This window comes from Hylaeus volcanicus, chromosome 8, assembly GCF_026283585.1.
Source record: "Hylaeus volcanicus isolate JK05 chromosome 8, UHH_iyHylVolc1.0_haploid, whole genome shotgun sequence".
NCBI classification, from domain to species: Eukaryota; Metazoa; Arthropoda; class Insecta; order Hymenoptera; family Colletidae; genus Hylaeus; species Hylaeus volcanicus.
The window spans coordinates 555,134-581,329 of record NC_071983.1 but is presented as its reverse complement, the minus strand read 5'-3'; the positions used below and the strand labels follow the sequence as shown (position 1 = coordinate 581,329).

General features: G+C 40.2%; 1 protein-coding gene across 17 annotated transcripts in view; it reads right to left on the bottom strand.

Moving 5' to 3' along the window:
- Nucleotides 1-26,196, bottom strand: part of LOC128881228 (liprin-alpha-1) — a 36,110-nt gene that overhangs the window by 8,138 nt on the left and 1,776 nt on the right. For 11 of the 17 annotated variants that reach the window (XM_054132049.1, XM_054132039.1, XM_054132048.1 and 8 more), the window contains exons 2-9: nucleotides 25,237-25,798; nucleotides 3,519-3,620; nucleotides 3,260-3,424; nucleotides 2,828-2,902; nucleotides 2,605-2,700; nucleotides 1,608-1,823; nucleotides 332-619; nucleotides 92-235 (exon numbers count right to left, since the gene is read on the bottom strand). In XM_054132049.1, the coding sequence (XP_053988024.1) occupies nucleotides 92-235; nucleotides 332-619; nucleotides 1,608-1,823; nucleotides 2,605-2,700; nucleotides 2,828-2,902; nucleotides 3,260-3,424; nucleotides 3,519-3,620; nucleotides 25,237-25,485 (1,335 nt within the window). In that variant the 5' untranslated portion in view covers nucleotides 25,486-25,798. Of the gene's footprint in view, nucleotides 1-91; nucleotides 236-331; nucleotides 620-1,607; nucleotides 1,824-2,604; nucleotides 2,701-2,827; nucleotides 2,903-3,259; nucleotides 3,425-3,518; nucleotides 3,621-25,236; nucleotides 25,816-26,196 lie in introns of all 17 variants that reach the window. The other 6 variants (XM_054132044.1, XM_054132045.1, XM_054132050.1 and 3 more) reach the window with 4 other exon arrangements.

Here is a 26,196-nt window from a genome sequence, read left to right as displayed (position 1 = left end):
TAGACAAAGATATATTTTGGGGAGAGTCAACAGAAGTGCAGAGGAATAAAAATAGGACAAATTGATGATACGATTTAATTCCCCTGCGTACCTGGTTGGGCCTCCTCACCTGCGTCAGAGCCTCCATCCTCTGTTTCAATTGCTCTTCCATTTCTGGCAACTTAGCATACTGGGCTAGTTTCTGTTCAGCTAGTTCCAATTTCTCCTGTATAGCTGCTATTTTTTCTTCCTGGAGCTAATGAATATTTAAATTGGTAATGTAACCAATAATAAACTTTCATTCGATGACCATAGATTCACTCTAATACTTCTTAATCCAAACATGAGTTACCTTCAATTGAGCCTTCTTATGTTGCAACTCCTGTTCCAATTTTTCATTGAGATCATGCAAACTGGTGGATTCGCGTTGAGCGTTAAGATATCGTTTTTCAAGAGTCGCTATCCTTTCTTCTTGGTCTTCTTTTTGGGCAACATTCTCGCGTAAATCTCTTTGTAATTTGACATTCGATTCTTGCGTCTTCATGAGGACTTTCTGAGCTTCGGATAGGTTTTCTTCCAATTCCGCCACTCGGCCACTTAATTCTGCTACTCGTCGCTGCCATGTACTCAACTCTGAGCTCTAAAATAAGCATTATAGTATGTTATTATTAAACAACAATTTGGCTTTATATTGTTATTCGTATGCTTGTGGGAAGAGTATTAAGAATTGCATTATCCATATTAAGGACATTACAGCAACTATGCATTTCGTAATAAGACAAACACTTTTGTCATTTGCCCTTGATTTTGTAGGGTTCTACACGAAAGGCTATGTCTACTTGAGACAGACGGTTTGTTGTTATATATTGTATACGTGTTTGCATTGTATAGTATGTTTTGTGTCAGTATATGTTTATCGCATTAATAATTAAGCTCTTCATACAAAATATTTACTTTGAAGAAATTCATTCTTATTCACTAAACCATGCGAATACGGAATACGTTGAACGAGTATCGTTGTTATATTCATTCCAACAACATGCCATGGGTACCATTAAAAATGGCACATTAAAAAGAGAAAGAAAGAGAGTAATAATCCACGTTGTACGACATAGTGTTATCAAACTTGTTGGTACTGTTTCTGTTAAGCATTTAAAAATATTATAACTCGGTCACGAAAAAACTTGAAGTTGCTTTGCAACTGCCTATTGTAATCTGTAACATTTACTAGGCATAGTCTAAAACTGATCTAGAAAACGAATCTTTAATGTCAATTTATTACGTACAGACTAAAACTACTCGTAAGAATATTATTTAAACATAATACAAATCTATCCGCGATAACGTCATGCACTGTAACCAAAAAAATATATGAAAAATTCTATCTTTTCACTTGAAAACTTGTAATAATCTTGAAATGTTTTGGCAAACTTGTGAGTCACTTAAAATACATGCAAAAAGAACGGAGGATAGTATATTCGTTCTGCACCTTAAAAAATGAGCAAAAAACGTTGCAAGTAGATACCATAAAAAATGTTCCATGTATGAATAATATCTACACCTGAACTTTCCTAAACGAGTGATCATACGTACACTAAACGGTTCGTTGCCGTGATACAGTTTCATACCTGTTTGTCAACAGTGGCTTGCAAATCTATTACTCGCGCTGCAGAAACCTGGTCCGCCGGATCGAGACTTCCATTGCTCAGCCTACTCCCAATTTCAGTCGACCTCTCAGTACCTAGTTTTTGTATCGACTGTGGCTGCTGTTGCTGCTGCTGCTCCTGCTGCTGTTGTTGTTGCTGTTGTTGCTCTGGCTGGCCTGCTGCCTGCTCAGTCTCATTCTGCCCGATCACAACACTACATTCAGAATGCCTCGCTCGCATTGCCTGTCCTGCATCGCCGCGCAATTCTCAACAACTACATCTATATAGCTACGCGGCTAAGCCACTACTGTCGTGCATTATCGCAGATGCACTCTAGGATGCAACGATTGAGATGAATCGACAAACAAACGGTTCTTTATCGGTACAGATTTGAACTCTGCGCTCAAGTTACACGACATCATCGGAGTCGATGCAAAGATTGATCGGAAAAGATTTAAGGTACATCCAGCGTTAATGAATCATGGAATGAAGCAATGTCTGTTGCTGTTTTCAATCGTGACACATGAATCCCCAAATGATCACATGAATGACTTTCAGGATGACACAGTCAAATCATGTCCTTTGATTGTCAAAACGCAATGCTACGATATTTTGATTTCGTGAGGGCTGAAATCTGTGACCAATAACTTGGAAATCGATCAATAACTAACGCCGAGATTAGAAGCGTATATCGCAGAGAGGACGATACGGTCCGATGACACAGGATAACGAAGTTTATCGCTCCAAGTGAAACACAGCGGCTGGTGAAATACTGAGCTGTATAAAAATCATTGGCATGCATAGTGCGAAAAAGAAACGTCGCACAAAATGCAATTCACGGACGCTCAAACACGTTGTACACCTTTCATGTATCCATGATGATTGTGAAGTATGAGGGCGGCAGTGTGTGTGAATTATCTGTGAGTGCATATATGCATGGGTGGGTGTGCGGTATATCGTATCGGCGTTTCTTCGGTACCTTGTTCTGTTGCTGTCCGTCCTCCGTTTGTCCGTTTTCCTTGGGCCTGTCGTCTGCAGATTTAGGCGCGTGTCCACTTAATTTATATTGCTGAAGCTGCAATTTCATTCGTTTCAATTAATTAGTATCACACGTAGCATTCCATGTTTAGATTATAATAATATTTATAATTATAACTTCATCGGACATATCGATACTGTGTAGTAGTTATTTAAAACGGTACCTCATCTTTGGTAATGGCTAGCTCTTCCTCTAGGGTGGTATTTTTTTCCAGTGCAACGCGCAGTCGCTCTCGCACCTAAAAGTTGGCCATTATTAAACATTTCTGCTTTTACATCAAAGGTACTACCGATTATAGCAATTTACAAAGGAAGATCTTTAACCCCGAACTGATAGCGTCAAAACGATTTATACAATTGTTTTATTAGTTTTGATTCTCGCAGTCCTTACTAAAGTACATATTCCATCAACTATAAATATCTTTTCCTTTTTGATTTTTTTTTCTCATCTATCTCATGTATTCTTTTTTTTATCTAGCCTACTAGTTAACTACTTGGCCGAATCAGTTCAGGGTTAAACAGGAATCGTTCCGCTTCTTCCGTCAAGGTTGCCCAGGCGCCAATGCCGTCGCGAACAATAGATCAAAAGTTCTTACTTTCTCGTCCAGAGCCTTGTGGTGCTCGAACAGACTTTTCAGAGCTTTAAGCACTTCAACTTCGGACGATACTCCGGATTGCACGGCTGCTTGCCTCTTCATCACAGTCAACCGAAGCGATCGTTCGTGTCGTGAGACCAGACATTCTAAATGTTCCAGCAGAAGCTGTGGGAGCCAACAGAGAATCGTTTCAGTAGGGTATATATCAAATACGAGTACCTTCGAACTGTATCAAACGTATTAAAGCTATTCTAGTTACACGAGTGTTGCTACGTTCCGCCTTCAGTTCCGATATTTCCTCCTCTCTCTCTAGGATACTCTCGCGTGCCGCTGAAAGCTCTTTCGCCAGCTGAGAGAACTCCTGAAATGAAAAGTATCGCACTATGTATTGCTTGCTAATAAAACGAAAGAAACTTTTGGGACAATCTGATATAATGTTAAATACTCGAGACGACGAGTCTCTTATGCTTAATGAACATCAAATGTAGGGGCTATTCCATTACTCAAACCCAGGAAAAATATTATCAATTAAAATTACTATATTCGACAACCACCAAATATAACAAGAACGACAGTATTCAAGGTTTCGGGATATCGATCGTGAAAAGTATCCTGACTTGGTCACCACGAAAACCCCTACCAGGGAAACTCACCATTTTCATTCAAGCACATTTTACACACCCTTTCGAACGCGTTACTTTCGCTCGACATTCCACCAGAATGTTGAATCTTTATTTATAAATGCCGCTGATCGATAGAGGCTTCCCTGTTAGAACAACATCGCCGACCGCTTTGCACTTTAAAGGAACAAACAGCTTCGTCTAAATTTAGGCGACTTTCGTTCACCTTCGGTACAATACCACCACTTTTGCGAACCTAAATTCCGCGAGTTTCGAATTTCTAAGATTCCAACTTCTCCTTGGGTTCTAAGCTCCCGAGCTTCCGTTTTCCTCAAATTCTTAAAATTCTCCACTTTCGCAACCTCCAACTTCGCGAGTTCCCAATTTAGGAGGTAACAAATTTCCCAAGTTTTCAACTCCGAGGTTCTCACATTTCCAAGTTTTTGGCGTATCTTTAGCTCGGGGGAATCTGGAATTCCACTTTTCAATTTCGAATGTCCCAAATTCCCCTTTCAAAAAATTACAATATTTCCTTGAATATATGTATAAAATGTTTTCAAAATTTCATTAAATTATATACATTCCTTTCTTGATACCAAAAAATTCATCGAAATCACTAAAAAAAACGTAGTCCTAAAGGAGCCTGGTCATTTTTCATCCGTGTTTATTTCATATTTTGGGATTTACGATTCAAGCGAATTTTGTTTGCGGACCAATATGACCGGGGGGCAGTGAGCCATAAATCCAATTGTCAGTTGACTTGATTTTTAGTTGAAATCGGGTTAAAGGCTCGTGATAAATGCGAGGCACGCTAGTCCAAAAGTCTACACTTCGGAGCGACATTTGTGGGTCCACTGAGTTATGTAGACTGTCCAAGTGTACTTTAGTTGTGTCCAAGTGAGTCGACCTGAGACAAATGGGACATGCTGATCTACATTGGTCGGAAGGTAGAACTACATTTGTCACGTTTTACATTATCCTTTTCGCATGCTATTGATTACTTTGCTACTTCGTGTGGTATATATCATTTATTTAAAATTTTTAAATAATATGTCGGCGCTCGAGAAAATAGATCTAAGATCATAAACATTGTTATGTAAATAAACTACTCGTTAACAGAAAACCTACGTTTATAATATGGAAAAATGTTCAAGGATTTGCACGATATTAAAAATATCTAAAGTATTAAGAATAAAGTATCCGATACTTTCATTTATACATATATCATTTCTGTATCTATATATTTAGAAATGTAAATTCGCATAAACACCTACAGGCTAACAATTACAGTCAAGTTGTATTTCGATTATATTAAATGCAACTATTCAGCGGCAATGTGATACTGTATCGCTGGTGATTAGCAATGAGAAACTGATCCTAGGAAGGTAATCTATGTAGTTACGGGTATATTCCCACGAATAAACAGAAACAACAAAAGGCACATTAGAGCCAGGTATTGTTCGATTTAAATCAAATTAATGGCGGTTTCCATTCATCTTGCCTAGGTGTCGAGTTGTTTCGCAGGTTTCCATTGAAACGTAGTCGCGATTGTTAAATGTCTCCATTAAGTAAACAAATGGTTTCTTTCGATTTACTTACTACCGAATCTATAGCTTACAGATAACTCGTTTGTTATTTAAAATTTCCACTATTGGCACGAGAAGAGCGATTAATGAAAAGAATGGAAAAGAAAAACTGAGGGGTTTTGGAATGCCGTGCGCGTTGAAAATATAACTTCCTAGACAAAATGGTGAAATTTGATTAATTCTTGGCAGATATTTGGAAGATGATGCAAGGGACCTACGACACAATGAGAATTTCGAAGGGGGACATGATCGGAGCCAGAATCCTCCTAGGTTGAAATGGATATTGATTTCGTGGCTACGTCACGATGTCATCGAAACGGCATCACGGAACAAGCGATAATTTCCACGCGATATCGATCGTGCGCCACGCGTACGTAAGATGGGATTTAAACTCGCGTGTGGACGTGCAGTTTGCGCCCACGGTGCAACGGACTGTGAGAGTTATGCAGCTGCAGTTCGTTAGAAGTGCATGACCCCTGGTCGAGGCCGATTGAGATATTGAAATTTGCGTTCTCGCCAAGGGAAACGGACGGATCCTGATTTCTTTACTAACCTCGCGTTCCAAGGAACGAATCGCAATTATGATCCGACCGCGGACATGGTGCGTATCTTTGCATACGGGATGAGACTCTAGAAACTTGATTGTGAGACGAGCTATACAAATTTCCATTATGTAAACACTGTTTTTTTACCTTATCACGTACAAGTTGATTCTGAAACTTTGTATGTTCCATCTTCTGTTCGATAAACACACTCTTACAATTTAAAAATGTTTCTTGCGTTCATCAAGTAAACGGACTACGTCACATTAAAGAATTTCCACAACAAATTCTCAGGTGAAAGGATTAAAATCAAGATACAAATGCAATTTTGCATACGGTAAAACTTCTTTAAATTAATCATTCCTTTTCTCTATTACTTTTTTTTCTCAATTTGCAACCAACGATAAAGTTCTGTCAAGCACCAACAGAATTCGGGTAATCGGAGAGCTGACGAGAACAGGTGATCGTCATCGTGGATGAACGAAACGTTGAAAAAAAATTCCCGACACCGGGACCTAGTCGCGTAAAAAGGTCGGTGGCACACTGAGGCTCGAGAGCAGGCTGAATGTGCCAGATGCAGACGAAAGCCGAACTCAATTATTGCAAGGTGATGGGAACCCTATAAATAGTGGCTTCGAAGACGTTACACGGAGTGGCTGAGAGTACTATCGAGTCATGAATGCTTGACAAAAGGGATGCGAAATAAAATTGTGTCTTCGACCTTTCGAGCGGAGTTCCAAGACGTTGCCAGTGGATTAAATTCAACTCGATCGTAGAAAATGGAACAAGATGTAGGTCAGTGGGCCGTGAAGACGTTGCTCGGCTCGGATAAAATGGATCTCGATACGCGTTTTGTATTTTTAATGTGAAACCCTCCGCTCCAACGATACGTGAAATACTTTTGCCGGAGTGGAGATGGAAAATACACGTTTCCAATAAAATGACCAGTGACGTTTCGAAGTCTGCGGTTGCTGATCTTTGTGCATGTAACGACTAATCTCTCAAACTACCGAACATTAGACAAATATCATGCTTTCCTTGACCCCGTGACTGCGTATAACTACGTCCCTTAACCAATTTATCAACTACATTTTCCTCTTTGACTCGGCAAAAGAAAATCCATAAAACCGAGATATTTAAAGTGTCAAACTGGGCATACCGCCTTAAATTAATAGAAATCTAGCCAAGTCTTTCGAAATTTCATCTCTCCGTCGACGTCGGTCATCGGGGCGTTTATTATCGATTAATCGATTAATCGATTCCAAGGATTTGTTGGCCAATATTAACTGGCGGCGTACGATTAACGTCAAAGGATTCTTGCGAGCCCAGCCGCTTCGAAACGATAATAAAAGGTCAGGAATTTAATATCGGACAGGGGACCTCGTATCGGAGAGAAATTCCAATTTACATTTACTAATTTCCATCCTCGGACCTCCCTGGATCCCGTAGATCGTACAAATATCTCCGACAATTACCAGACGATCTTCAGTTAACCGGACCTTCGATATTGCGCGAATAATAAAGCATCAGAAGGGAATACTTTTCTCTTCTCAAGATCATCGGTATTTAGCGCACCGGTGGAATCTCTGCCTGTATCGTTTCATTACTATTTTTAATAGTATGAGCTGGAAGCATGTAATGCGCAATACCTGCATAATAACGAGCGGCCGTCACTTTATTACGTGACTTAACAGTAATCTCGTGGCTGGTAGATAGAGAAAAACCTTGTTTTATGCTCGCCGTGTTTCAAACGTTTTATTTCCGATGACTTGTGCGAATTCTTTCAGCGCAATCTTCATTAATAAGCGTCGCGCGACTCCGCAGGTAAGAACACGCCTTAGATTTCACCCGCTCGTTATCGATGTCTCGCGATTAATTTTTAAACCGGTCCCAGGTAGACAATGACGCAGCGTAAACGTCTTCTAACGTATCGGTGTTATCGCGTTCATTAATGTACAATGTCATGATATTAACTCTTTAATTAAAATTATTATTCAAAGATGTATGTATATTTCATTAAAAAGTGTTTGTTTGAGGTGTACACATACTATTAGGTTGGTGCATATGAAATGTCGTATATACAAATGAATGCCGAAAGGAACAGCATCTCCCTTCTCACGAGATTCATTTTTCTAATAGATTTCAATGAAAAATCTAACAGACGCTATAAAATTTTGATCGAATGTACACTCGAGCTTATAGATTAGCACATTGTTTGCTAAAGATGTTTGCTCGCAGACGTTAAAAAGGCAGAATCAAATATGCACCCGCCCACTCGGGCCAATTCTTTCAGCAAAGCTCGCGCACCGCTTACATGCTGCAGGTGAGGAATTATGCAGCGGTTGCCACACATCCTTGTTAATCGAGTGTGAGAAGCAAGACACCGGTTCTATTCTTATATTTACTCGTCGATGATAAGATAGAGACAATGGATACGAGGCTGTTGAATTGGCCGCGACGCGACGAGACGAACGATCCGCTCAAGTAAACAGAAGGAGGAATCGAGATCCACGAGAAGAATGGATGCACATAGAGATAGGGTTACGTAAGTATGTAAATAAGAGTGTCGGAGGTCTACATATTGGCGCGCAATTTGCATCCTTTTAACACTTGCGCGTGCCAATTAAACGTGTACAACACCGTTACTATGGCGTGCTAAGAGACCGGACTATGACACGTTGCTTCCATAACAGTGCTCGCCGTTAGCCAACAAAATATTCAATTAATTTATGATCAGATTGATGTTATCTACTGACCAACTGGAGTTCGAACACGTGTTTGCTCGCATTAGTTTTGTAATCGGTAGCTGGGTAAACTGGAAGGCACACAAGTATACCAATTTCCGACTCTTTGCAAAAGTTTACTAGATTATTTGCTAGAATACAAGTTAAAGATGGCACAGGTTTACTGAAAAGTTTATTCAATTTTTTCATGGTGAATCTAATTTTCTTTCAGACTGATTTAAAACATTGTTTATGTATTCGATAATTGAGTACTTTTAACGAATTCTAAATAATGTTCTAAATAAATCAATGTAAAAAAGATAAATATTTAAAAAATACCAGCTGATAGGGAATGACGAGACGAAACTTTGTTATATTTACAGTTTATTCACAGGATGGTTAGTATCGAAAATAAAAGTTCAATTCTTTGGTATTTATTTGCGATCTATTAGAAAAAAACACAACAAACAATATCCACGTCTGAAGTAAGCGAATCGAGCCACCTTTTTCGTCGACCCCGAAGAAAACCACTTTGAATCAAAGGCGAACTCGACGCCTCAATCGCGAGTTTTTCTAACAATGCACGATTGTGGACAGCGTCTCAAGTTCGTGCTGCATCTGCAACCAACAAGAGTTCAGAGAAGACACAACACGAACCCGAGTAGACGGACAAAAACAAACAGTCGGATAAAAGCCGACAGAGAAGGAGGAAGAAATATGAAGAGGGTGCGAGACGAGAAGGGAGTGGAAAACACACGCTTATACACATTGGCCCCTGTCTGAATCATCACTGCACGCGAATGGCTTCATTCATACACGAATTTAAGGTCCGTTCACGCGATATGCCGTTGCAATCTTTGCCTTTTCAACGATCGATCACGCTTTACGACTTTACGACTCTTTACTCACTTGAACGCAGCAACAAATTTTATTGGCAATTTCCTCGAGATACTAAACAATCAGGATCGAGAATTGAATAGTTCAATATTTTAGAAAACAAATTAAATAAAATATTGACCATGTAATTGTACGAAACCAGAATTCTACTCCTTTATAAAGGGAATAGGAAAATTGGAACTGAGAATTTTAGAGCTTCTAGAGATCAATCTCTACAACCAGTGTTTAGTTTTCAACGAATTACTTCAATTTAAGTCTCGAATAAAATTCCTTATCAGAAGAAATTATGCAAGCGATTTTAGAGTATGAGGGAGGTCTAAGTTGGATCAGGAAGACTCGAGTTTTCCAAACTTCCATCTGTGAGGTCTCTTTAATATTCGGAACTTACAACAACGAATAGAAAGTGTATGTGTTGCAACGTGAGACACGGGAGGTATATTTGAGAATGCTGCCTACATAATCCTCATATGTCGGTATTGTATTGAAATGGGAGGAAGCCACATCGATAACCTCTTACAAATGTGAACACAAACTATTCTGTTTTATATCGACATTGATTTTAAGACTTACGTTGTTAAGGTTTGCTTTATACCGAGTATATGTTTCCTGAAGCCTTAGTCGACGAAACAAATAATATAAACCGCAGAGTGACACGATCGTCTTTGACTACAGGGTGTCAAGGATTCAAGAGGGATGCTTTTTGACTGGTACAACTTGAAGAATACGGGCGTCCCAGGCCGAGCTATCGCAGTACAGGAACGCACGAGTGAGCCTAACCCAAATTCAATAAGCACGTTCCTGTCGGCAACAAACCGCCATCCCGCTGGGGAAACCCCATTTAACGGTATGTACTCAACAAGGATATCGTTTTAGAGATCACTCGAAATTGACTTAAGTATATATTCGTTCCAAGAACTGTAACTCGTTGGAGAGATAAACAGGACGTCACGAAAAATCTTGGCAAAATGTTTACATCGCTTCGCAAGGTGTCTACTGCAATTGAATCTCCTTGTTTTTATTATCCACAGGAATTTATACCGATTGAGATCGATATAGTTCTAATAGCGAATTGGTAACTTTGACCCAAAAATAGAGGGGACCTTGCAACCACGAAAAGGCATAACTTCGAGCCAAGATCTTTCAAATGATAATTAACTCGTTTAATTTAGCGTACGTGCTGATATACATATTTGTTACGAAATTTTCCTTATTCTCTCAAGATTATAGATAAAGAAAACACGATTATCGTATCTGATTGTAGCTTTCCATGCTAAATGATAACGTACCGATAAACCACTTAACGAGCTTTCTACTTTTGGCGCTGGATTTTTACGGGGGAGGCACGTAAAACGTTATCATCGTTGAGTCAAAGGAGGTCGATATTTGCACAGTAGCCAAGTGGAACTGTAACCATCTGGTGTATATTACGCGAGACTCCTGGAAACAGTTCGTCATGAGTTAGGGAGTAAATAGAACTATGGCCTTTGCCGAGGAACAGTGATATACTTGTGTGGCGCAGCTTCGTAGAGCCGCAAATGAAAGACGAATCGGAAAAGCCTTCCATTATTCGCAACGGTGTCTCGTCCGCCTGACTAATAACGTATTCTCGGCTACACAATGAATTCGAAAAGTCTGGTGACTATTCTCTCAGCGGTTGGCTCGATTCAAAACAATTTTCGAACATTGCCGATGCAATTCCGTCAATGGGAGTACAAATTGTAAACGGACCGATTACTGCTACTCAATGGAGATAATAATTTCGAGATTCGTTACGCGACGAAAAATATCAATGTTTGATAGCAGATCCAGGACATCGCCGTTTAATTATCGCTGACTGTCGTCGATAATGACGGTATCGCTGGCATTATTTCCGTCAATAGAGCTGCAAATTGTGAACGCACCGATTACCAGTACACAATGAGCTTCTACTTTCAGAGTTCCCTTTATGCGTCGCGACGAAATTAATTCGCAGAAAACCCAGGATAGCAGCGATTAATTTATCATTGTCTGTCATCGTTAGTGGCGATATTGCGAATAGAATACCGTCTGGGGGACTGTAAATCATGAATGCACCGATCGCCTGGCGCACAATGAACTTGTACTCCCCACAGTCATCGCTGTGAAAAGCGTCAACACGATTACTGGGAAAATCCAGTTCACCGGGTTCAGTAGTACTCGCGTTCAAGGGGTTTTCTTTTTCTATAGGGAACTATTAACTTTCATCGATCGCAGCTGGTTTCATTAAAAACTTGAGAAGTGCGTTTATCGAGGTAGAGCCGAATAAAATTGAATTTGAAAGTTTTCTGAATTGGCAGAGATACAGATCTTACACTTGAATGTGTATTTTTAGAATATTTAAAGTATCAAAGTTAAGAAATACATTCTTATAATATTCAAAACATCCAAAAGCAGCATCGTCATCATGAAATATCAAAATAAATGCTTTGGAAGTAATCTAGAGAAAAAAAATTCAGCCAATAGAAGGTAAAGTTGTAATTGTAATATTAACCAACAACTTGAGACGCGACGTGAAAAAATAATGAACAAATCCTTTGACCGAATGTACATTTAGAACGTTTTCAATCGTTATTGTTGGGTCTCTGTAAACCGACCACCGACCAGCGACCAGCGACCAACGGAACGCGGATAAAATATTTCCCAGTTCTCCATCGACGTTTCACTAAAAATCGGTGCGTAACACTCGACGTAGTCCCCCCCTGCAAGTGCGATTTCGCAAGGCTATCTGACCTTATCTGGCCGCGTTTTATGTTTTACATCCGCTCGAGTTTAATTAGCCAGCAACACGAGACACCTAGCGCGCTTGTAACCTGCCATCGAAATGTGTCGGTCAGATGGGATGCGTGGGTGAGCACTTTCCTTCTCGTAGGTGCCATTAAACAACCTGCACCGTCGCCGATAGCGGCGGACGACGTTGCAGAAGCTTGGCGGCTGGTCGAGCACACCATTTTCCGCCACACCTCGCGCGCATACCTGACTAATGAGCGGCCATACACGCCGACCACGATATATCCAGGATCCGACCAGTTCTGCGCCATCGAACTAATTACTTTCGATATTTTAATGTAGGTACACCCGCGGCATACGCTGCAACCGTTCTGAATTCTCCTCAACGTAACGACTCGAATACCTCGATGAACCGCGATATTAAATTCCGAACTTGATTAACTCTTACCTCCATCGAACACTCTCTATAATCCAATTATATTAATAAAGTAAAATTTTATACTCTTTGTTCGCCACGAGTGTGTACTTGTAAATTTAATCTCTACCGGCCACTTTAATTTTATGCTCATTTTTAACCCTTTGCATTCTGTGCCAAAAAATGTATTTTTGTGAAAGATGTATTTTTGAAAAGCTTGACATATTTCAGCTCGAGGGAAAGTAAATTTCATTATACAGAGTTACAAGGCGAGGTCTTACTTAAATATTATACTTAATATCAACACATTCGCGACCGGCAAATATTTTAGTAGTCCAAGGCGAAATCGGCGGGAAACCAGACGAAGATATAAGAAGAAAAATCGACCAACAGATATCTCATGAATTATCAACGCCAAACACATGGAAAGATGGAAAGGAATGTGAAGGGAAATCAATATAGCGCAAACTTCTATCTCGGTGACACGGAATACGCTCTATCAGTTTACAGAGAAAATGGGCAACGAACAGCGGCAAAAATGAGAGATAAGAAGTTTGCACAGGAACGAATACTGTTCTAGACCTTAATGCATAATGCAACAGCAAACGGGGAATACACGGGACCATTATTTGCTACCAAGTCGAATTCATTACCCTGATAGCATGGTTTCGAAGAAACAATCTGTTTGTTACTCCTCGGAGCGAAATTGCCCAATGACAAAAATTCATAAATATTTCACACGAACGCGACCTGGAAGAACAAATAACGCAATCGTTTTCTTCATTTATTCCTCAACGAAACAAGATACCACACGTAAAACGTACGGATGTAAATTTTGAAGATACGATTCATTTCCAGGATGCGTTAATCCCCCTTTGAAATATAACCAATGAAACTGGATCGACACAAGGCATATAACCCGTACAATTTTTATATGCAACAACACAAAATTTTCATACAATTGTATATGTGTGCTTGAAATTGTCCTAGGTAGGCATTATGTCCTTAAAATCCGAGATAAAAAGAAAAATATGCCCGGTGGACGGTGGTTGCATGAGAGCCGCTGCATTTGGCCGAAGACGGCGTTGCAGCGAGCTGCCGGCGCTGCTGCACCGAGCCGCGCGCGAGTAGAGAGAGCTACTACCGCCGAGTAGTGTGTAAAAGGCGAGGTTCATTCATGCGCCGCCGGCCGAGTAAGGTGGGGTGGGTATTGATCGTGGCAGCGTATATCGCGTATACCGGTGCATTGCACCCGTTTGCTTCGTCCTAGAAATTTTTACCCTCCCCAAACTACCACGCCGCCTCCGTCGCTGCCTACCGATCGCCGTTTCGTTTCGTTTCGTTTCGTTTCGTTTCGTTTTGTCCTTTCACGAATTTTCAGACGAATCGTCACTCCGGTTCAGCTACCTTTTCCTGGACGGAATAATCAGCCATGCTGGCAGAGATCGATAAAGTTTCCGGGGCTCTTCGTAGCTCTCCAGCCCTTGCATAAGGGATTTTTGTCCGTGCAGGTCTGGTCTAAGGAAGGGACCCCCCATGAATATGACTTACAATTAGAGAAGTAGGATCAATTGGATCAGTTAACACTTTACCGACCAGTAGCATATTAACACATTCGCGAACGGCAGATGTTTTACGTTTCTAATACAGAGTACTGACGAAAGCAAAACTGAGCTAAACGAAATAGAGTAAAAGGCTGTTATGTGTAAAACTTTAAAATTGTTTTTCTCGAAACTATGTCTTCCATAGCTTGAATCTGGTCTAAAATTTGTCTCTCGCCAATCTAAAATCACTATACGGAAGTTAATCTGGTAGATTCTCCGATTATGCCGCACGCCGGTGAAATGCTACCCGGATGAAGAACTATTTTCAATTTCTATCCGTCGGACATATTTTCCTATCGGGAACGTTGAAATACGAGGGGTCAGAGACCCAGAATGAAATTTCAAATCGTAACATCGCGGAGAAAGTTTTCAGAGATCCGAAAAAGTATTTCACCCCGATCTGAATTTCCCTTCGAGGCTCGTGTCGGCCTAATCGCCTTTTTCGCCTCCTCCCTCCTCTTCATCGACGCTCTTTTTCATCCCTTTTCTCTCTGTTCATCCCCCAAACTTCCGGTGCACGCGCTTGCAGTTTTTTTCCAGCCCTCTGGCCTGGCGTTACGCGCCGAAACTGCGAGCGGGTCAGTTTTTCATCGGTCGATCGTCGAGTAGGAGAAGCACGAAAAAAAAAAGGGAAAAAAACAAAGAGTTTCCACCCTCGAAAGCTTCTACCACGGCTACCCTTCCTCTTTTTGCGCTAGATAGGACGAAAGTTTCCGCAGTATTACAAACGAAACGGTCTTTGTATCGCGTCGTAGCGCACCGCGGGTTGGAGATCGCTCCAAGCATTCTTGGCAGCGAACCCTTTTTTCCAGACAACGGTTCTGCCAGGATCGTTCAGTGTAATGCCCGAATATTCGACCTGGAACTGTCGCGAATTTATCGGGGAACACGCTGCTAATAATTGGGACGCGAGCTGTCGCTTTATTTCCGAACGGGAACGAGATTAATTCACGTCGAAATTTTTTTAACCTATAATTTCGCTCTTGCGAAATGGTTTCTCTCCTATTCTGTTACAGACGTTATCTATACCTTGTTTTCCAATAGAGAACTAATCATATCGATAAATACGCTCTTTTAATTTCAAATATATTTTCGTATTTACAATAATTTAATTTTAATTTCTCAAGAAAAAGTACATATGCTAATTGCAATATTGATTTGTCCAATAATTTTCTAATAAAGGAAATCCAGTTTTCGAGACTCAGATCTAGACGACCCACTAATCTGTTCGAAGCTATCGTTCCTAAAAAATTTCATAGGAATTCGGTAGGATCAAAGGTTCGTCACCCTCTCGAAATCCTTCTTAAATTCCAACGCGAGATTTTTAACCGATCCCACAGGACAGTATCTAACGATGCAAAAAGTAACTCGGAGGAAACTCGTGATAAAACGGGAGGAATCTTTGCGTCATCCGCTTTAGCGGAGCTGGCGAAAAATCTGGAACAAAATCGCGGAAGGACGAAACCAGAAATCACGTAACACGAGCCGCTCGAGTAACTCTGCCCTTCGCACTCCAATTGCTCCGACAGGCTGTAATCCGGCGCGCATTACATCACGACATCAACACCCGATCTCTATACGCGTGGAACGCAACAGACCGGCGAGACAATCGTGATACAATCGGCAAGTGAGCGAATCTGGGTGAAAAAATCCATCGAAAGCGTGGAATAGAATTCGCCATCGTTTTTTTTTAAGGAAATTCATCTCGAAAATGCGGCGCGCTACGGTTCATAGTTAATCGTATGCAATACCGGCTGAATTACCCGACGACGGCGTCGGTCATCCCGGATAAGAAATGTTGTCTGAATGCTAAAACGATTCCAACGCATTCTAACAGATGTTTTGCGTTTTATTCTCTCGGACGAGAATAAAACCGAGTTCCGCTGGTACTTGTTGTTCGTAGTGTATTAAAAGCGGAAACAAAATGGGACAAAAAAGTTGGCAAATACGATCTGCAACAACATTTGTCGTATGCATTTTTATCGTAAAGGCAGCGGTGCGCGAGATAGCGTACGCTGAGTTATAGCTAGCGCCAAATTGACAAACACCTACTATCGACTCTATCGAACATGTCTATAGGTTAAAAACGCTTCGAAATTTAATTTTCACCAACTTTTGCTGTATGTGACTTTGAAATAAAAGCAAAGGTAAGAGAGACATTGTATATTTCAAATTTTAAATCAAACTACATAGAAACTGATTTCTTTTCAAGGAAAAGTAGACTACATGATCGATGTTATAAATCATATACCAGGACGAGTCAAGATATTAGACGTCTAGCGCGGCATGCTTATCGATAAAAGTATTGGAATGAAAATCGAATTCCTCGGATTTCAGGACGCTGACATCGAGAGTATAGTGCTTATTGGATTTCTGAGAGATCCGAATACGAAATTCAGTCGCAGTGCACCACGAATACGATAAGAGTTTGGGCTTTGTATCGCAAATCATGCCGTGAATCGTCGATCCAGATTCCAGCACCGTAGGAATCGACGCCCACCACGATTAAATAGTTTCGAGCAGAAATTGCCAACGAAAGGATCGGTCCAACATTCTACAGTTACTTGCGATCAAAAATTCTCAGTCTCCACCAGCGAAACGAAGAAAATCTCTTTCACATTTTTCTGTATGTTATACAGCACATAGTAATAAATATGTCTTTTAAAATACTCCCTTAAAAATAATCAATCATCCCCTTTAAAACAGTCATCTCTGCATAGCAATGATCGAACGAGAGTAACGTTTTCTTCTGACCATCCAAGGATGGTATGAAATGCATGCGAATCAATTAGCAAAGAGATCTCCTCGACGTTGCAGGTGGAGACGTTCGATTTTCTCTCGCTAATCAGCTAGAGGCGACGAAGCCGAAGAATTCAAGTTGTTAGCACCCACTTAACAACCTGACACTCAACACTTTTCGATCTCTCGATGAAAAAAAAAAAAAGAAAAAAGGAAAGAGGAAGGGAAAACCGACGAGACCGATGCAAATCTCGATCGTTATTTTTCGTCTCAATTTAACGGATGTAAACGACTCTGTTCGTTTATACACATAAAGATACCTATCTCAATCGACATTGAAAAACTCTGGAGAAAAAGAAAAGTCGTTCTTCTCCGAAGAAATGAGAAATCCCGCGTTTATCCGAGTATCGTGCGCCGTGATAATAATTAAAAAGCGTTTCTTAGAGAACTTCTGATACGTTTTCATACGATTCGGTACGTTTCATGGAGACTGCAATTTTGTTTCAGGACTATTATTTGCGAAAACAAGACTCGCGGGCGGAGCACGATGCCTCAAAGTCCGAGGAAAAGGGGATTGCGAGATATTACTTTCTTTCTACGCGTCGGCGAAGCTCTGCTCACTCTACCATTAAAAGTTCAATTTAATTCAATCGCTCTGATTCATATTAAGGACCTGAATTAACTTAAATTGGTATTAAAATTGCTCGTCTGGAGTGATCCGGACTGAAATGACATGCGCACGAGGTTCGTCGTATTTACAAATGGGACGTGTATCATTAATAGTTATACGGTGTATCCGAGATGCACTCGGAAAAATACCATGAAATATGAACAGTAGCGGATGCGGTGACTACTCTCGAGGAAATTATTAAATGAATTTTTAAAGTGAAAAGTGAACAAAATTTTTTCGATGAAACTCCTCGGGAGAAATAATCAAACTTGTATTAGAATAATACACGACGAATAAAACTACCCTCGAGTAATTTATTCGATCGAACAAAAGTCAAATAAACTTTTACTAAATTACCATAAAATTGTCCATTTGTCCCCAAAATATTCTCAAATACGCATATCTCTCGGACCAACCTACCGAGGTTTCTCCCCTTAATGCAAGTAAAACGAAGAACGGCGACGGCTCATTTGCAGCCCCGTTTATTATCCGAGCCAGTCCCATTTTCACCCTTTGTCTGGACGAATACGTATACGTGCCACTGGGTCACGCAGGAAACGAGATCCTGGCAGGGAAAAAGCCGCAAGAAGAATTTCTGAAGACAATCGCGATGCTGCCGGATGCGGATGTATTACGCGAACCGTGAACTAGGTAAGGAGATTCAGAAGAACCCACCCATCCGTTTTTCCTCGCAACCACCATTTTCTCCCACGAAATCCAACGGGGGTCGTTAAAAACTCCAAAAAAGGTAACCCCCGCCCAAATGAATTGAACCGGTGCTGGTGAAACCGAGTCCTTGAAAGGTTAATAAACCATCCAATGATGGTGTTCGAGTTTGGATTTCTTCCCCAGGTTACTTTCACACGCGGTTCAAAGTGCCTGAAGCTACACCTCCGAATATGACACTCTTGCTGATTGCGACTACTTTGTCCCCGAAAAAACATGGACAGAGGAAAGATTGGGGGCAACGTTCGGAAAAGGAAACCGACAAAAGAGCTAGAAGGGCTTGCTCGACTGTAGACGCGAGAGAACATGATGAGATCTCTGTGAGACTCCATCTTATGTTTTTAAAAAGACTTCTACGCAATGAAAAATGCGTTGGGAATGAATGACCATGGTTTGTATATTTTATTATATACTTATCAGCCTGCATTAGCATATACTAATATAAAAAAGAAAACCCTTTTCTAAATTGTAGACTGTTTCTAAAGAGACCTGTAGATAAAACGTTACTTTCTTTTCTCTAAAAGTCTCCCAACAAAGTTCAACATCTTAGGCAGTGTTTCTATTCACTGTTTCCAACATTCATCCCAGGTGATAATTAACGATTCCTCGGGAACCGAAGACAGGGTACGAGTGTCTGGATGCGAACAATGCACCTTTCCGATCTTATTTATCTTTTTCTTCCCGCAGCTTGAAAGTCATCGTAAGGTGCGAAGGGTCAAAGAGAGCATGTCTTGCGGGTGTGGAGGGAACAAGCACAATGTAGAGCATCGATATATCCATGGAATAAGGGAGAGAAACCAATGGCCATATCGATCCATCCGTCCCTCGATTGGCTTTCATGTACGCGCCGGTCGTATACTACCAGGTGTCTCTGACAAAATGCACGCTTACACAAGTAAATCCCGCACGAAGAAAACGAACCGAGAAGGTAGAATTTAATTCTCGAGGACTTGTTTCCTCCAAATAAACTGAAAAACAAAAGTATATGTTTCGCATCAATCGAGAATTTCACCGCCTAACCGTGTTCAGCGTTCGACTTTCGATGCTTATCGTTTCGATGAACATCCAACGAGATATGACGCATACAAGTTGTCAGCGATAAAGAATTTTCTATACGCGTTATCGTTATTTCACGTGGCGAACATAGGGTGCAGTTGTTCAGTCAATTCCTGTTCAATATTTGCACGATGTCGTGGCGATTTCTAAGTCGAACATCTTCTCGGTTGATAACGTCCCGAGACACTGAATTACAGAATTGGTTTCCCTTGTTTGCATACAACTGGAGAAGGTCGACCGCGATTCCGATCGTGTGACGAATTAAAATAAAAATTTGTCATTGCGTCCTCGCCAAGGTATAGTTTATAATTTGGCAAGGTGTTACTATCAAAAATTAATATAAACGCGACCTTGTTGGGACTATTTTTAATTGCGGTATCACAATTTTCATTTAAAAAATTACTTTGTCTGTTGAATCTTCCTTACCAATTTACTTACAACAAATCATTACAAGTAATAATTATACAAGAACAAGAACAGAAATTTTAATTGTAATTACTGGATGAAATTCTATACGATAAGTATCGCCATCACCTCTGCCCTCGCTACACAGGGAACAATGCATGTCATGCTAAATACCCGAGATTATAGTAACTCTTCCGTCTTTGAATCGCGGAAAGGACATGTCCTACAGCCAACACATGTCGAGATAAAAGAAAAACGCTGTGTCGCGAAATGGAAATGGCATGCAAGAAACAGAAGCACTCTGGCTAAATCCGACGATAAAAGCAACGCATTTTCGATGCTACCATTGGCAAGATAAGATACCGTCGAAGCCAATACGGCTTATAGATTTTCGCTGCAACTTGCCAAACGGTGCAAAAATACGTCGCTGAAACTCCGTCGCGTATCGTGCGATAAATTACTGCCTACGAATTTTTCGACGGTTCCATGCAGTCGCAAATCTTCTCTAGCCTCAGCAAGAATACACGATAGAATCGAAAATTCTTTGAAAAGTGTTGACTTTCTATTTGATAAACTGAAGAGGGAGCAAAAGTTGGGCTTTCAGTTGGTAAATCATATCCTAAGTTTGTCCAGTTATACCTTGCGATTTTTGACCATTTACATTGTCCCTTCAGTGGGTTCCACTACATTGGTAACGACTAGACTGCCGATGTCTATGCATTTATGACGAGTGAAAATGCATAATCTGCATGATCCAACTTTGCAATAATTCCTACTAAATTATCAATGTTTCCACATTTATCCTAAGACCAAGAAGAAGATAGCGATGCTTTCATCGGTAAATCCATTCTTCGGATATACGCGAGATTTCATGGAGAATAGGTGAATACGATGCCGCGCTATATGCGCGTATACATACATATGCATCTCTATGTATGCGACGGGCTTGCATCAAGATCTATGTGCGTTTCCGGCGGTTTGCCGTTACGCGCATATATTGCTAGGAATTGGACCACAACGTAGGTAATATTGGTCCTCGAGACCGTGAACGTCGGTCGTACCTTCGCTCGAAGGAACTCGAGAAGCAAAATCATCTTTTCTCGCTCGCAACTATACACGCGACTACGAGGAACGCCAGTGGACGCAGTTGCTCTAAATTATCGCGTTATGTACAGAGAAGTGTACGAGAGATCTCGTGAAACTTTAGATGTAGGTATATTGTGTACTCGTTATAATGGGAAAAAACAAATGCACGTTGAGGATTCAATATGCCAAGTTAATCTTGGGATTTTTAGTTTAGATAAACTTTTAATTTAGCCTTCAGTCCATAGTATTCAGTGTTCGGTATTCAGTCAGTCCATACCGCAAGAACACTGTTCAGTATTTTGCGTTACTGCAATGACATTTCAATCGGGATAATTAGAAATCTCTTCTTAGATATTTATTATATCTCTTTCTTCTACTTTATCTACAAATTTCTGCACCCCCAAAGTTGAACGAGACGTTAGAAACGTTCGGTATTATTTCACCCTCCCACGACGTCGGAAGTTTTCACCTGTTCGAAATTGCAACAGTGTGTCTCACGCGAGCGAGAATTTTCATGAAATAATAGTGATCGATCTAGGGTGCGAGATCACGCAATTCCCAGCCGCGATAGGGCGAAAACTCGCGACGAAACCATATAGTCGTTCAAATATAACAACACGATCTGCGCAAGATTGCTATAATCCAAATTATCCGTTGTATTAATCAAGCATCGTGTATGTAAGTCTATTATAATTTCTTCTACGTTTAATAGAACAAAAAGAAAAGAAAAAAACACGATTCTTCCAAAATTACTTCAACAAAAAGGAGCCAACCAATATTTCTCATAAGTGATTCGAATTGAACGAGCATAGTACAGTTCAACGAATGGCTAGTTGAAATGTTATTCACACGTTGTATCGTTCTTTTTCTCACGGATAAATGACTCTCAATTATTGCACTTAATTGCACGCAACACTCGCCGTCCGTAAAGCCACGAGATCGCACACGACTATAGCAGAGAACGTTGAATTAAAACAAAAAAAAATCGAATCCAATGCATTCAAACTTTGTCTAAATTTTACATTATACATATGTATGTATCATCTATGTATATATTCGTATTATAAAATTGTTGGGTTTTCTTTAAAATTGCATAATAATGTTGATCTTAAGTAAGAATATTTTTATTTTATTTTAGACTAGTATTTTAACAAATATGAATGTGTTATAGTTTAAATATACATTATAGAATATGTGTACAGTATGTATTATTGTTAAGGGCAACATTATTATCCAACTTTAAAGAAGACCCAACAGTGTTATATGTAATATAAACACATACGCAATGATTGGAATCAGAAAAAGTTGTTTATTATCTTGGCACGAGTACTTCCAGCGCTTTGTAACGATGGAAACTAGCTATTCCTGGAACGTTGGACCACCGTTCCAGAAAACGCTGCGCAAAAGTACAAACAAAGTTACTGTTGCGTAACGATGCATCGGGAAACAGTAAAAGCGAGCCTCGAGCAGAAGCTGTCGAAGAACAGCTACCGTCTATCGCGCCGCTGTTAAAGAAAAGGAAAAATGAACTGGTCGCTCGAGTAAAAGGCCACCGAGTATTTCACGCTTCTCGGAAAACGATTAAGGACGCCACACCTATGTTATGTACGTGCAAACTACGATACTCGTTCCCTTGGCCAGGCTGCCTAAGAAACTGTTTATGTTTCTCTGTCCTCCAAGGTCGGACATTACAAAATGGTCCTGTGTCGGGAATATTAACCCCTTTGATTGTCAAGCTAAACTGAAAGGCACAGTTAAAGCGAGGGTCTCGTTAATTCCATAGTGTTGACAAGTGGAGAGGATGGTCGCTAAGCAACAAGTAAGATTGGGAAAGATGGTGGAATATACGCTTTGTACATCTATTGCTAATTGGATTGATTTTCTTGGTTATTACGGGAACCTCGATTAATGCACGAATTTTCAGTTCAATTTTCTTCCAATAATCGAGATTCTGTTCTAGTCTGATCCTCCTTCAAGTGAATCTCAAATGGTATCAACAAAATTCGAAAATAATACCGAATTTTTAAATAGAAAAATACTCGCTATCTTCTCACGAGACAATCTAAACATTTCTTGTACACGTTCGCATCGGTAATAAAGCTCTGTTTGCAGGAGAGCTTCATCACACGGTTCTTTGTGTCTCTCGAAAAAGTGGGCCACTACAAAGATAACGTGTCGGTTAAATCGTTTCTACCGTAATCATTACGTAAAGGTTTCAGCAATTACAGATCCATAGTCGGCGACGCATCGTGCAATTAGAAAAAAGTCGTAGCAGTCTTGCCAAGCTTCCCTTCGCGAGGGTTAGCGTCACATCACTTGATACGGTTAACACAGATTGGAGTTAAGCAACAATTGATTATTCCGCGATTGCTTTTGTAATTGATTACAAGAAGTAATCATGGTAATCACGATCACCAATCGAGTGACTATTGCAATCAATCAGTATTCATTAACCAGTCAGTTTTAAGGCTTTTACTTGTATTTCTACTTCCATAAATAATATGCACTTGCTTTTTACTTGCATAAATAACTGTGAAATACGGTAACACGAAATAGAGTAATCAATGAAGATGAACATGTACCGATAAATACTTTTATTTATTTGTAAGAAATTTTAATTAACCATAGTTTCGTTAATATGTTTTCCTTAATTTTCAAATTTTCCCCCTAAATATTTACGTACAATGTATTAAATGCTTAACAATATCGCCTAGCAATCTCTAAAATCATATCGCTATAACCTGTTTAACAACGCAAAATCATTAATAATATAATTAGGAAGTGCGCCGAGAGATAATATTCAATATTCATCGAGCATATGCATTGGACTCTTATTCCATGAAATTTTGAAAATAATAATTGCATCATCATTTTGTGAAAAATCATTTCGTGTTAGTCGTAACAAGTTGGTCGAATATCTGGAAAATCGTCTGGAGTTGCTAGTTTGTTCTAGTGAAAATGTCGAGTGCAAAGGGTTAAATCGCCTCGACGCGACGCGACACGCGACACGACACGACGCCGACGCGACCAGTCGACCGGATAATTTTTCTATCTACCCACGACCATAAAACGGTACTATTGTATATGCCTTTATCGTGAGGCGAATATCGATCTATCTCCCCGTTAATCGGTGAACTTAGCACGTGATGATCCAACCTCGTTCAATCGTCTTGCAGATCAACTATTTCCAACCATTTACACACTCTTGTTTAACTTTTCAACTATTGCACTCGAATAAAAATTAAGTAGAGAAATAAGAAACAATATTTTCAATCTACGCGCTTTCTCCGCATTTAAAAGAAAAAAATAAATTGTATAAAATGTTATAGTAATTATTGTAAAGACTATGTATGTATAAATAAAGATTATGTACTATCCCAATCAAGGCTTATCTAAAACTGCATTCAATCGACTTTTATGTAGTCTTTATCGATAGTTTCGTCAAATTTACTTCTTTCTACCAAGTATAGATAAAAATATGTAAATCGAAAAACTTGTTTTTTGTTTCTTTTTTTTCCAGGAGCCTATTTAGGACGCAACAAACTAGTTTCGTTCTATACGCCAATGGGCAATTGCTATTTATCTTCTTTTATGACACCGATAAATCCTTTATCTAGGTCGAAGAATAGAACAAAGTAGCGAGTGTACGAGCAATAAAATCTTAATCACACACCATTGACTGTGAAATTCGTAGGCGAAGACAAACACCTTTAAATTCAAAAAGATAAAATAGAGGACGAAAAAATATCGCTAAAATTTTCATGGAATAAAAACATCGTCAAAAATGTATAAAAAAAAAAAGCTAATAATTTGATATTAGGTGCACTCCATGAATAACTAAACGTAGCTGAAATAAAAAGGCGACGGTCCTTAAGAATCTAATATGTACAACTTTCGTTTCCTCCCTAACGTAAACCGATTATCAAATTCGACTTAATTGAAATCGCTAGCGAACAAGGTTGCGCACCGCTCTCGCTATTTTGATCGGTCAATTCTGTAACAGCCTGTATGAACAACGTAATGAAATAAGACGTCATCGATAAATCACAGGTTTGTGGCGTAAATGCAAGCAAGATTGCCGTCAACGACGCAACGGTCTTTCGAGGCTCGTCAACGGCAGACAGGTGAAACGACGACAATAAAGCCAATAATGGAAAACGTACCTGGGGGATATTGGCGTTGAGCAGACGATTCAAAGAGTCCCGTTCCTTCTCGACCTCCTGCAACCGTGCTTCCGTTTCCTGCAACTGTGTCTGGCTGACGCGCAACGATTCCATCAACTTGTCCCTCTCGTCGAGCATGGTGACCATCAGCTGCTCGAAGTTCGCGTCCTCGCCGGAGAACTGCGAACTCCGCTGGCTGATGCTGTCCTCCGCGATAGTCGGCATCACGTCGCACATCACGTTCCACATTTTGCGTATATCCTTACTATTCTCAAACTCCGGTACACTGGCAACTCCACACGAAATGCACGCGAAACGTAAACCGGAATAATCACAGACACAGAGGAGACACGCGCGCGGGAGATACGTGCACTCGCGCGAGACGAATCCCTTTCGGTTCCTCTCTTCCGATACGTTTTAGTCCGTTTCCGATCTTTTCAGGTAGTCATTTTCCTCGATTCCTTTGCTCGCGGTCTCTCACTTTTCCACGTTGCTTTGTCTCGTTTCCTCACTCCTCTCGGTCTCGCGAGCCGACATCCACACGCCGGAATCCGCTATCTTCCTAAACGATAAACTATTCTATAGAGATAATTACAATGTTTATATAAACACAATTTCGAATAATGAACGTAACTGAGACGCTAATAGAGTCTTTATGCTTTATGCGTTACACTCGTCATCAAAATGAAAATCTGAGTTATGAGATAAAGTACAGTTGGATCCCTGTAATTCAAAGGTTTATTCCTTTCCCTTTGTAAACACTTGTTAGCTCGAGAGATAAACAGAATTCAGTCACTTGACCTCTGCAACTTAAATTTATAGAAATTGACTCGTAAAGGTTGGAACACAATTCACCGATTTCTAACGGTCCAAACTTGGACTGTACTTTTCCTTAATATGTTACATTCTACTAACAATAAGTTCCGATTCGATGATACTGGTGGTAAGCATGTAGTCGAG